Here is a 13207-nt window from a genome sequence, read left to right on the forward strand (position 1 = left end):
TGCCCTGCCTTCCCCCCTCCAAAAAAAAACCTAGACTATAAAAAGAAATCGCTTTCGGATAAGAAGTGTTCGTGTCCCTTTTACACATAGGAAGGAAAATTTGCACCCCTCCCGCTCTGATTCCTCAAAAATATATTTGCTTATATGCTATTTTCTTTTTAAATAAAACTGTGTTTTTGCTTTTGAAGATGATAAAGTAAAGACAGAACGTGAATTGCCACCATTTCTTCGTGGACCGAATTTTAAATGCCAGCATTTTCATTACGCGGAGAATCAGTATTTTCATGTTCATGGAGGAGTTGAATTTGACATTGGCACACCTCCAGTTGAGGAGATTTCAGAAGCCTTTCAGGTTTAATAAGATTTAGTTTTCCTGATATAGTATAAGGCCATGCTCATAATTTGTTTTCTCTGCAGGCAAGGCAAAAAGGGGTAGTGGCTATGGAAATAGAAAAAAAAGGTTCTTTAATGCTATATTTCCTCACTGATCTTCTGTATTGTTTATAACTGTACAGCATGTCCATGGCATAGAATTCTGCTTAATACATAATTTATTTAATGCCCATCTCTTGTTGATTATATAATGGGCCCTATTTTTATAGTAACAATCCCCTAGGATCGATACCATATGATTCTTTAGTGACTCTCAAAGATTAGCATTAGAACTAACAGCCCCATAGACTGTTCCATAGAATACTGAGAATAGAGGTGATTCTGTCCTCTAAGCATGGGAATCAGGCCCATTTATTATTGTTTTGCATAATAAAAAATTTATGTAATCAGGGATCTGACAGCCATTTTGGGGGACTCGGGCATGAAAAGTAGATTCCAGGGGCAGGATTTCAAACCCTGAGATAACTGGGTAGAAGGAGGCAGAATTCTCATCTTGGAGGAACTAGGGTATGAGGAAAGGAACCAAAACGAAGACTCAAGCATATAGGAGCACCTAGTGGCCTCCAGATTGTAGGATCATAATTTTAGAGCTAGAAGGAACCTCAGAGACCATTTCATTTTACAGATGAAGAACTGAGGCCCAGAGAGGCGAGGGCCTGGCTCAAGATCACACAGGTAATAAGAACTAGGATTTAGAAATAGGTCCTCCCAATGCTGTGCTCTTTCTACTTCACTAGGTTGCTCCCGCTAGTCACTGGAAATAAGGTGTACGGCTGGGGCTTAGCCAGAGGGAATAAAGCAAAATTCTTGATATTGGATCCAGGTTACAAGGTGAGAGAAGGACCAGCAGTAAAACTTATTATGCTGAACGGCTAAATTATAGATCTATACGTATCCATGTTCTCCCTGACTAGGGCTCAAATTGGTCCTAGAGCCTGAACCTGAAGGTGGGTTTTAAGTAGCCCCAGTCATATAGAACTAAAGGCATTTTAGGAAAGAGTGCCAGCCTGGTCCTTATAGGAGACTTTAATATTTTGCTTGATCTATGGTCTCATTGGTGTGGGAATTCTCTCATAACCCATCCATACCTTATTCTTTGTGATTCATGCCCATGTCTTCACATACATCCTCTTGGAGTTTTTTTTCAGGCCTTTCAGCATTCCAAGAGTTCCAGTGCTGCACTCTGTGATTGGCCCATGTCTTTTTCCAACTGTATGTCTCTTGGATGATATATTTTGTGCAAAGTCATTGATATTATGCTGTCAAGTCCACCATACATCTCTCCCCATGGCCTTTTGGGTCACCCACCATTTGATACTTCAGATATCATAAAGTACCTTGATTCACAGCCACAGACCTAACAAGAAGAATATTGGTGTACGAAAGATGGGTGGTTGTTTCAGGGAACAGCATCATCGAAAGAGCTATGCAGTTCCCAACATCAATACAACCCATTTTCTTCCTCCTATTGAGTTATTTTCCCAATGCATTGTCTTTTCTCACCCTGCCTAAGATATATGTGCTGATGGGCTGGCTGAGTGGGCATTCCATTCAACTGCAAATCATAGTCCAGGAGTGGGGAACCTTTGGCCTCAAGGCCACATGTGGCCTTCTAGGTCCTTGAGTGTGGCCTTTTGACTGAGTCCAAGTTTTACAGAACAAATCCTTTTATTAAGGGGATTTGTTCTGTGAAGTTTGGATTCCATCAAAGGGCCGCACTTAAGGACCTGTAGAGCCAGCCACATATGGCCTTGAAGCCGCAGGTTCCCCACCAATGTTAGTCTAAAGAAGTCTTTATCAGCTTGTTTTTTCCTGTATGAATTTTTAAGCCAATTTCTGGTTGGTTGTGGACATCTTTTAAGAGGCTTTGAAATATTCTATAATTTAATGCAATCAGCACAATGTCATTTGCTAACAAGAATATCTAGAGGACCTTACCATGCATAGCAAAGATTCTTAACTTGGGGTCCAAGAACTTTTTTAAAATATATTTTGATAACTATTTCAATATGAATGGTTTCTTTTATAATATCATGTTTTATTTTATGCATTAAAATATTATTTTGAGAAGGAATCCACATACATCACCAGAGTGCCAGAGGTCTATAATTCACAAAAAAGGTTAAGAACCCCTGATCTATAAGGAATCTTTCTTCCATTTGAACTCTGCATTGGACATTCTCCATTACATTGGTAAAGAGCTTTGGCAAGACAATGTCTCACTTTTTTCCCATTTTGCCTGAAACAGGTCATCAAATAAAATTGTCTATGTTGTTATCTCTATTAAAGACATCATATGATTTTTATCTATCAAAGACATGATAAGAACTTAACATATACATGGGAGACATGATGTTGGAGGGGAGCCTTTAAAGTTACAGTTGGCAGTATTGAATCAAGTGCTTTTAAAAAAATCCAATGGGGCGGCTAGGTAGTGCAGTGAGTAGAGCACTGGCCCTGGAATCAGGAGGACCTGAGTTCAAATGTGGCCTCAGACACTTGACACACTCACTAGCTGTGTGACCTTGGGCAAGTCACTTAACCCCAATTGCCTTGCCTTTCCCCCTCAAAAAAAAGTTTAAAAAATCAAATAGAATCTTGTATTTTCCATATTTTTTAATCAATTGAGTGATTGTAAAGATGATGTTGGTTATAGAATATATCATTCATGGAAACATGTCTGTGCTGTTCTCATATTTTCATCAAAGATTGCCTTAATATGTGTCTTAATATGTGGATAGATCATTCTGATATTTTATAAAGATGAGAAAGTTAACATGTGAGTCGATAGTTACTTACAGTCTTTTGATTTCCTTTGGCGGGGGAATAATACCATCCATAACTGTCCCATTTATTTGGCATCTTCCCTTCTTTCATACATCTTTAGAGACAACTCTTGAATGTACTCATTATATGTCATCTCACCACAAATTTCTTAGGAGTTGGACTGGACCAGCTGTTCTTTCAGTTTCTAATTCCTCATAAAGCATATCAGGGACGAGATAATAGAATCCAAATGTGGTGGGTCTGTATGCTAACTTAGTTGTGATTGGAATTATAACAAAAAGAAAAAAGATAATCATACTAATTTAAGCACAAGCCTGCTTAATCTACATAGTTACTCTATTCGAAATTCTGAAAAAATATTTAATAGTGATTCATGATGAAAGTTCTTAGGTTGAGTTGATGAAACCAATTTAAATAGAATTATGGTACATGTTAAAAAAACTTCATTATGAGATATCTTTTTGTATGGCAGCAGTAAACTATTATTTGTTGGTAGCTTTCTTGATATGTGCTATTGAGTCTGCCCTTTCTCCTTTGTTCTTATTATCAGTAAAGATCATTTTTGCTCCAGGGATACACTTCTTGGGGTTTACCAAGTATTATGAGTATACTCTTCCCAGACAATGCCTTTGCTTTTGTTTCCATCTGTGTAAGAGAATTTTGGAGCCTAACCAGTCTTTTATCCAAAGAGTCCACTCAAATTAGTGTTGTACTTGCCTCCCTTTTCAGCTGTGATGCATTGTGCACAGTTCTTAACAAAGATCTTCTTACCTTTCTTAGTATCACTCATTGTGAATTTGGTTTTGTCTTGATAAACCCAGTCCATACCTTCTACTTGTCCAATTCTGTGTTAGAGTCAATGATCTTGAGGGTTCTATCTTTCCCCTCCCCTTGCCCCATCCTTTTAAGTAACAGATCAGTTTTGAATCAAGCAGGTCTAGCTTTGCTAGGAAAAGAGAGCCACCTCTTCAATCCAGGCACATGGTCCACTAATGAGATCATTCACTCAGGGTAACAGGATATGCACTTTTCTGAGACCTGGCAGAAGCCATTCTTTTGGCTTCCTTCCAAATAGGTGAAAGGTAAGAAAATATCAAATTAAATATTAGGAGACACTAAATAGAGTGATTCTTTAATAAAAATTAAGATAGCTATGAATAACATATATTTTAATGTAATGGAGATATCCTTTCCACTGTGTGTTCTTTATATAAATTTTATTGCATTAGAGACTTTCAAAAAATTGAATTCCTTCTTGTGTTATGAATTTGTAAGAAATTCATTCTATGGATATTAGGGATATTAGCCACTTCGGGATTCTTGCTGTAACTTGTAGATAAAAATGCCTTAGGGCTAAATATTTTTTAATCGAATTGACAACTTTGTCAATTACAGTCATCGTTATTCTTTTCGATGTATCTTTTTATCCTTTTATTTTTCCCCTACTACATAAAGGTTATCATCTATTTGTGAGGTGAAATTATGTGTAACTTTGACAGAATTTTAGTCATTCAAAACATTTTTTTAAATTGTTACCAAAAGAAGTCTTGAAAGATTTATTTCAATTAGTTTGAAGGTGAGTACTTAGTAACATAGCAACTTTCATCTTTTAGGAACTTTATGAAAAATTGCAAGACTGTGCTTCTCAATCATTTTCAGATTTAGGATACAAAGAATTCTACCCCATACCAGTCATGGAATATAATGGAAAAAGGTAAGGAATATTCAGAATATATTCCCTATGGCCACAGGTTACTTTCTTTCCACAAGAAGCAACAGAGTGAAGGGGGATTTAGAAAATGGTGCTGAGATAAAGGCATTACACAATGTCAAAAGGGCACCTCAGGAAAAATGTAGAAACTGTATGTAACAAGAGAGGTAGTATTCCAGGACAAAATGGGTTTCCCAAAGTTTGGTATATGTACATCATCTCCCAGGAGCTCAAGGTGATTTCCTGTTTCTGGTAGTTAGGTCTCAGGGTTAAAATAAACAGGAAGATTCCTGAACAAAAATGGTATCAAAAGATAATGGCTTAATCAGACATATGCTGGTCAGGAGATGCAGTGTGGCCTTGACTATTCCAGGCCTATGTCAGTCCCAGGGGCACTGAACCGGTGGCGCATTTGTCCTGAACCTTATGTCACTTGACTTTTAAGCCACAGTCACAAGAGTCAGAAGCCTCCTGGATATGGCTCGCTATCCAGCTCTTTGGACTTGAGCCGTAAGATCCCTAAGTTCTTTATTTATACCTAAGCCTGTCTTCACACACCACCTCTCTTTTTCTCCCCTGGCACCCCCACCCCCCACTTTTTGTTCTCTCACAAGTCAGAAGGATTTTCCCAAGAACTGAGGCCTGCTCTGTTGTAGCCTAATAATAATCTTTCCTCAATACATAGTCCTGTAACATATAGCTTATGTTCCTTTTCCCATTGTCCATCTGTTCTACCACTAACCTTCAAAAGAATAAATATTTCAGGAATATACCAAATTGAACAGTCTCTTATGGAATCATTCAATAATGCATCCCAGATATTTATAATATAAATTCTTGGCTATAGAACCTGTTGAAAAATCCGTAGGTATTCAAATATTTTTTTAAATACAGTTTCTAACTATAATTTTTAATTAGAGTTTTTTTTCCTAAAACTATGGTTGCTGATTTTAAATTACTTTGTAAATTATTTTATGTGCTAAGGGTTGGTTAATGATGCATAACTAGTTAAAATGAATAACTGGACTAAATTCAAGTGTACTAATACATTACTGAACTTGGACTGGCAACAGATTTGTGCTAGCTCGCAAATGAAAATAGTGGGATGGAGAAGAGCATAAGACAGAGATTTTGTAATGTAATCAAGGGAAAGAGAACACATATATAAATTTGTTATGTTCTTTACTTTGAAAGGACAAAACATAATACATGAACAGATGTGTAAATTTTGATAAAAAAGAGCCATTGTGCTTCAGTTGTTTGTCTATATGTTACTGGAGTTTACTAGCTAAATTTAAAAAAAATTGTAATAGAAGATCAGATATCTTTACACAAAAATATAAAATCAAGTGAAACGATCACTTGGAAGTTGGAAAATGTTTCTTTTATTCTTATTCTGCCCTTTTTTTTTTAACAGCTACTATGTAATCTATTTTGAACTTGAAATTTTCTATCAGCAGTTATATAAGACCCAGTGGTGGGGAGCCATAAATGACATTATGAATAGCCTTAGACCCAAAAGACTTCCACTGTCGGATATTCAAATACATGAGCAATTCAAGAAAAAATTTGGCTTCAAAAAAGCTATGAAGTGCAAGGTATCTCATGGACTGTTACATTGCAAATTGGGTGCTAGTATCTATAAATAAGATTTTGGTTAAAGAGCTAAATGTTACATAAAACCATGTGTCTTGGAGAAAATATCTTCTTAGAGATTTGAATAACATTGTGTTTACCTTCACTATTAGACTAAAATACATTTTAGTAGGTAAAAATCCATGAAACAAAACAATTTACCCTTTACTGAACTGAACTTAGTTGAGAATCGATCTCAGCCTCGTATCTGGTATAAGTTCTGCCAGATAGACATACCTACTTTTCCTTGGTCACACCCGTTTGTTTGTCTACCATGGGCATTTTAGTTCAATAAACTATTAAGCAATTATTGAGCACCTGCTACGTGTTGAGAAAGGCTAAAGGCAGTTCCAGATCTCAAGGAGTTCACAATCTAATGAGGAAGACAACACACAAACAACTACATGCAAACAAGATATACACAGGATAAAATGGAAATAATCAACTGAAGGAAGACACTAGATATAACAGGTTTTGGGAAAGACTTTCTATAAAAGATGAGATTTTACTTGGGACTTAAGGAAAGTCAGGAGGCATAGATGAAGAGGGAGACCATTCTAGGCCTGGGGGACAACCAGAGAAAATGCCTGAGTGTCTCGTTTGAGGAACAGCCAATAGGCCACTGTCGCCAGGTCAAAGAGTATGTGAGGAGGGGGGAATATAAGATGTAACAAGACTGGAAAGGTATATATGGGGGGGGGCGGTGAAGGGGACTTAGGCTATGAAAGGCTTTGAATGACAGCATTTTGTATTTCATCTTGGGAAGCCACTGGGAATTTTTGAGTAGGGGAGGATGTGGTCAAATCAGCACTTTAGGAAAATCACTTTGGTGGCTGAATGGAGGAAGAACTGAAGTGAGGAGAGACTTGTGGCAGGCAGATCAATCACCAGCTACTGTAATAGTCCAGGCATGAAGAGATGAGGGCCTACGCTGGGGGTGGGGTGGCAGTATTAGAAGAGAGATGGGAATGGATCAGTGAAGTGTTGCAAAGGTTAATTCGACAAGTCTTGGTGACAGATTGGACATGGGGGATGAATGACAGTGGGGAGTCAAGGATGGCACCTAGTTGTAGGCCTGGGGGACTGGGAAGATGGTGGTGCCCTTGGTATTTAATAAGTACGTACTACATTTGATGCATTTTGCTAGCTGCTAGAGATACAGATGAAACAAGACATGGTCCCTGACTTCAAGGAGCTTAAGACAAATATACAAATAACTATATGCAAGTTATACTATGACTAATGCATAAGAGGGATCCAATCCCAATGGTGTGAAAGAACTGAGAAAAAAGAGATCATTTATAGGTAGGGGCCTCAAGGAGAGCTTAGAGGATGAAGTTAGAGCTGAAGGAAGGGAAGAGAGAGCTCTCACAATCTCACCATTCTATTGCAACTTTTCTTTCTAGAGTCACTGACTTCCTTATTGATACATCCATTGGCATTTTTCAGTCTTCACCTTCCTTCACCTTTTAAACATATTTCACACTTTGATCACATCCTCTTTTTTTGGTGCTCTGTGGTCCTTTGGATTTCATTCCAAATGAAATCCAATCTTAAACAGAGAGAAAGAGATGTAGATGTATACAAAGGTAAGAAAGAACAGATGGAAATTGGGGAACAGAGAATGATCAATTTGGCTGAAATATTGCAATGTGTGTGACAAAGAAAAAAAAAGACTGGGGTCTGATTTTTGAGGACCTTTAATGTTAATAATTGTTAATTCTTTCTACAGGATGTAATAGGAACTACTGTTGAGTAGAGAAGTAATGGTATCAGACCTTTATATTAGTATTATGCCACAGTATTATGAGAGGAGAGACTAGACATATGGAAACTAGTCTAAAAGGCATTAAAATAGTATAGGTGAGCTTCAATTAAAGTAGTAGCATTGAGAGTTGAAAGTCAGGGCCAGATATGAGAGAGACCATGGAAGTAGAAGCAAATGATTATATATTAAAAGTGAGGGAGGGGAAAGAACCAAAGGCAATTCTGAAGTATCAAACTGGGTGCCTGAAAGAATAGCAGAAGGGGAGGTTTTGTGCGGAGGACGATGAGTTCAGTTTTGGTCCTGTTGAGTTTGAATTGCCATTATATCTATCCATAAGATAACTGGAAATGTAGAATGAGAGACATAAATTTGGGTGTCATCTGCATAGAGGTGATAGTCAAAGTTATGGGAGGGGATAAAGCTAACAAGTGAGTAGGTATAACAAAAAAAAGATGGAGGGGGTAAAGGCAGAACCTTAGGAAATACTCACATTTAAGTATAGAGGAAGGAAGAGGTGCCAGGTAAGAAGACAGAAAAGAAGGGATGAGAAAGGTGGGGAGGAATCAAAAAAATAATGTAGGGGAATGAAAATCCAAAGGACCACGGAGCAGCAAAAAAAGAGGATGTGATCAAAGTATGAAATATGTTTAAAAGGTGAAGGAAGGTGAAGACTGAAAAATGCCAATGGATGTATCAATAAGGAAGTCAGAGACTCTAGAGAGAAAAGTTGCAATAGAATGGTGAGACTGCAAGAGCTTGAATGAGTTCATTGTGAGTAGGGGTGTCCTTAAGTTTATAAGGGGCTCTTGACGCAAAGTGGTCATTTTTTGTTCACGGCCCAAACTTCTGACAACTCTTAACTGAAGAACCAGTCTCCAAGACTTTAGAAATTGCTATAGGTTCAGCAAATAGGTTAGCATTGACTTAGGGATTTTTGTTCATGTATTGGTGTGTCTTGTGTCTATGAGATGAACTAGTAGTCAATCACTAGGAGTGAGAATGGGCACTAAAAGAGCATGTTTAAAGGAATGGAAGAAACTAGTACATTGAGAGATTAAAAGTGGAAGGGAATGGGAATTATTGAAAAATATAAGGAAGGGTTGGAAGAGACCATGGGTGCAGGTAGAGAGGTTAGCTTTGGAAAGGAGTAAGACCACCTTTCCTTTTGAGGCAGAAGAGAAGAGAAGAGAAGAGATGAAATTTTTAAGGTCTGGAGGAAGGGAATTGCCTCAATAACTCAGTTCCCTTGATTGTACAATTCATGAAAGAACATGGATAGGAATCTCTCAAAACAAGATATGGATGGGTTGTGATTTGCATCATTGGAAGGTGTACTAATCCAATGAAGCACTGACATATGCACATAAACAAAAATGTAAGTGAATTTTTATTTTAGTTCAAAAGTATTTCTAAGGACTTGGCAACTGATTGCGTGTCTAGATAAGTGAACAGAGCGAAAGAGACCTAATGTAGAAAATAGTCAAGTTGTGTAATATATTTATTATTTCAAGGTCAAGCTTTTTTATTGAGCATCTTCCTAAGTCACAAGCAAGGAATCTTAATGGTGGTCCATTGTCTGACTTTTGGATGGGAATGAATTTGAAATTTTTCAAAAAGATATTAACTGCCCTATTTTAAAATGTCCATGACTACTTCCACAGTTATTTTTTTTAAACAAAAAGACCTGAGAAAATAATAATAACTAGCATTCATATAGTGCTTTAAAGTTTGCAAGATTCTCTACATACATTATCTCACTTGATCCTCAAAATAACCCTGTGGGGTAGGTGGTATTATCTCCATTTTATAGATGAGAAAACTGAGGCTGACAGACATTAAGTGACTCACTCTGGGTCACATCTTGAAGCTAAAACACAACTTCAGAGATTGTTTAGTCCAATTCCTTTCTTTTACAAATGTGGAAATTGAGGCCCAAAGAGAGTATGATTTATCCACCCTCTCCCAGGATGTTAGTGGTAGAATCATAACTAGAACATAATTATCCTGACCCTTAGGCCAGTGGTCAAGAGCTGCCTCCCTTTTACCCTTCTATAAATAAAAAAAATTTCCACAATGGTTTCCAAGAGGTTTCATATTTATATTAGTTGGACTAAACAACTTTTAGTTATTGCCTCAATAAGCCTAAATTCTGCTTAGTATGAGCACATTTATGGATCCTTCTTTAACAGTGGTAGCTAAGTGGCAGAGCAGATAGAGCGCTGGGCCTGGAATTAGGAAATCTTGAGTGCAAATCTGGCCTCAGATACTTACTAGCTGTGTGACCCTGGGCAAGTCACTTAACCCTGTTTGCCTCAGTTTTCTCATATATAAAATGGAGATGACAGTAATAGTACCTATCTCTCTGGTTGTTGTAATAATTCTAAAGCTCTTAGCACAGTGTATTCATAGTAAGCATTACATGTGTTAACTATCATTATTATCATTATTATTATTATTATTATTATTAAAGTTATGTTTGAATCCCTTGGGTCCCAATAATGTTATAATACAAAAATATTATTTGTTCTTTTTGATAAAATGAGGAAAACTAATTCTGACCCATTTGCATGATTTTAGAGTTTGCCCTATGGTATGAGGTGTGCTGTTGAAAGAGGATTATCTGCTGTCTTCCATACATTCTGTCGAAAAACCTCATCCTCCACCATCAGTGTTACAGATGAATTGGGTTATTCTATTCTCCATTATGCGGCTCTATACAACAGAGTGCCAATTATATGCCAGCTGTGTACTGCTAATGTGAATGTTAACCAGAGAAAATTTGTGATGAGCAACCTAGGTACCAGTATGCTTTAAAAACTAAAATTACATTGTGTCTGTCTTGTTAATTTCTTCTTTTACTTTGAGAACTCCTGGACTCCAAATAATATAATATCATCTCCTTGTTTTCATTGCTTCTTTGGATAGTTATTTAAATCTGATAGTGACATAAATTTTAATGACTTAGATTCCTGATCAATGCTTAAGTTCTTAGTTCAACTGATTATTCAACAAGCATTATTAAATGCTTACTATGAAGCAGGCACCATGTTAGGCACTGAGGTTACAGAGACAAAAGTGAAACAGTCCGTACCCTTGAGGATCTTACATTTTACCCAGGAGAGGCAACATGTACATTTTTAGGTATAAACAAATATACTCAAAATACATAAAAAGTGATTTGGGAGATGGTGAGCTACAAGCAACTGGGAGCATCAAGAAAGGCTTCGTGTAGAAAGTAGTGCTTAAAGGTGAGTCCTGAAGGAAAGGAGGGATTTTAAGAGCTATGTGTGGAAGGAGAGATTGAGAGACCAGGGTGAGAGAGAAATGCATTCCAGCCACAAGGAACAACCAGTGCAAATGCACCAGATCAGGAGATGGAGTGCCATATGTAAAGAACAATAAAAAGGTGAGTTGGGCTGCACCACAGTGTGAAAGGAACTTAACATGTAGTAAATAATTTCAAATAGAGGAGTTTATGTTTGATCCCAGTTACCTCTAAGATAAAACTCAAACTCTGTTTGGCACAATCTGGCTCCAGCCTGCTTTTCCATACTTACTGCGCACTTTCACCCTTCACACACTCTATGGTCCTGCCAAACTTGACTTCTTACTGTTCCTCACACATGACATTTCATTTTCTATTGCCATGACTCTGTACAAACTGCTTCCCATGTCTGTATGTGATCCTCCCTTACCTCTACCAAGCCTTAGCTTCCTTCAAAGCTCAGCTTAAGAACAAATTCCTACAAGAGACCTTTCCTGATCCTTCTGCCCCTAGAATGGAATTTATTGAGTACCCTCAGTGCGTATCACGGGATTTAACGTATAGTATAAACCTTTAGAATGTTTGTTGAATGACTAACTAATTTAGTTAGTCTAACTAACTAATTTAGTCCAGGATTTCATAGTCCTGAGGGAGCTTTTTTTAGGTTTCTTTTGGTCATTCACTCCAATGTGAATCACCAGAAGTGGGTAGCGATGGGGCAAGTTTCACTATCATGTACGGAATCCACATTGCAGGAATATATTCAGGATTAGGCAACATACACTGCACAGTCTGCAGACCCTTCTATAGTCCTCAGCAGGAGTCGTCAGCTGCCTCTACATTTCTTTTCCTCCTGGGTCCATCAGCCAGTTTTTTTTGTTTTTGTTTTTTTAATTCCTCATGGTAATTGCCATTCCTCCTTGTTTCATGGAACCTGAAGTGTTGGTGTTTCCCTCTCTGGGAAGGGTCTCATAGGTGTTGCACAGCTTCAGTGACTCAATTTCTTTTTCCTTTTGTTTTATGTCACATTCTTGTGTTCTCTATCCTCTTGACCTTTGCTTCAGTTTCTGTGTATTTCCATTCAGTCTTTGCCTTTCTTTTTTTTCGTCTTAGACTACGTCTTCTGCCGAGTCAGGGAGCTGTTGATTTTAGCTGATACTCCAAACTAGGAAGGTTCAAATGAGATTTTAAATATAAAGCACTTTGCGAACCTTAAAGTGCTACATAAGTGGTAGCTTTTATTATTACTGCTACTATCATCATCATTGTTTTCATTTTTAGCCTCCAGTCATCAAGCCTTCAATCTGGTGATGATTTTATTCCCTAAATCTTCGACTACACTTCTGTTGAGCTGAGACAGTGTTTATAGAGCAATTAAGAGTTGTGCTGGTGAATGGTTAACAACTAGGCTCTCTGGAAAAAAAAAATGTACATGCACATTTAAAGTTTAATCTGCATTATTAACACTTTCTTAAGTCTAGACAATCAACAAAAACAATAAATTGAGCCCTGATTTGTAGCTCCAATTTCTGAGGTGTAAATGCTTATGTGGAAAATTTAACAATCTCCTCTTAGAGCTGATTCCAGCGAGTCAGGAAGATCTGGGTTCAGCTTTTGCCTCAGACACCAGGTGCGTGAGCCTGGGCAA

The 13207-nt window shown here is 37.5% G+C and overlaps 1 protein-coding gene and 1 pseudogene across 1 annotated transcript in view; one reads left to right on the top strand and one right to left on the bottom strand.

Annotated features, from left to right (window-relative positions):
• ANKAR (ankyrin and armadillo repeat containing) overlaps positions 1-13207 on the top strand; it is a 95902-nt gene that overhangs the window by 11163 nt on the left and 71532 nt on the right. Inside the window, exons 3-6 of the mRNA XM_036742439.1 lie at positions 189-352; positions 4794-4894; positions 6309-6489; positions 10872-11091. Coding sequence (XP_036598334.1) covers positions 189-352; positions 4794-4894; positions 6309-6489; positions 10872-11091 — 666 coding nt within the window. The remainder of the gene's footprint in view (positions 1-188; positions 353-4793; positions 4895-6308; positions 6490-10871; positions 11092-13207) is intronic.
• LOC118835244 lies at positions 3663-3970 on the bottom strand (annotated as a pseudogene).

This window comes from Trichosurus vulpecula, chromosome 2 (assembly GCF_011100635.1).
Source record: "Trichosurus vulpecula isolate mTriVul1 chromosome 2, mTriVul1.pri, whole genome shotgun sequence".
NCBI lineage: Eukaryota > Metazoa > Chordata > Mammalia > Diprotodontia > Phalangeridae > Trichosurus > Trichosurus vulpecula.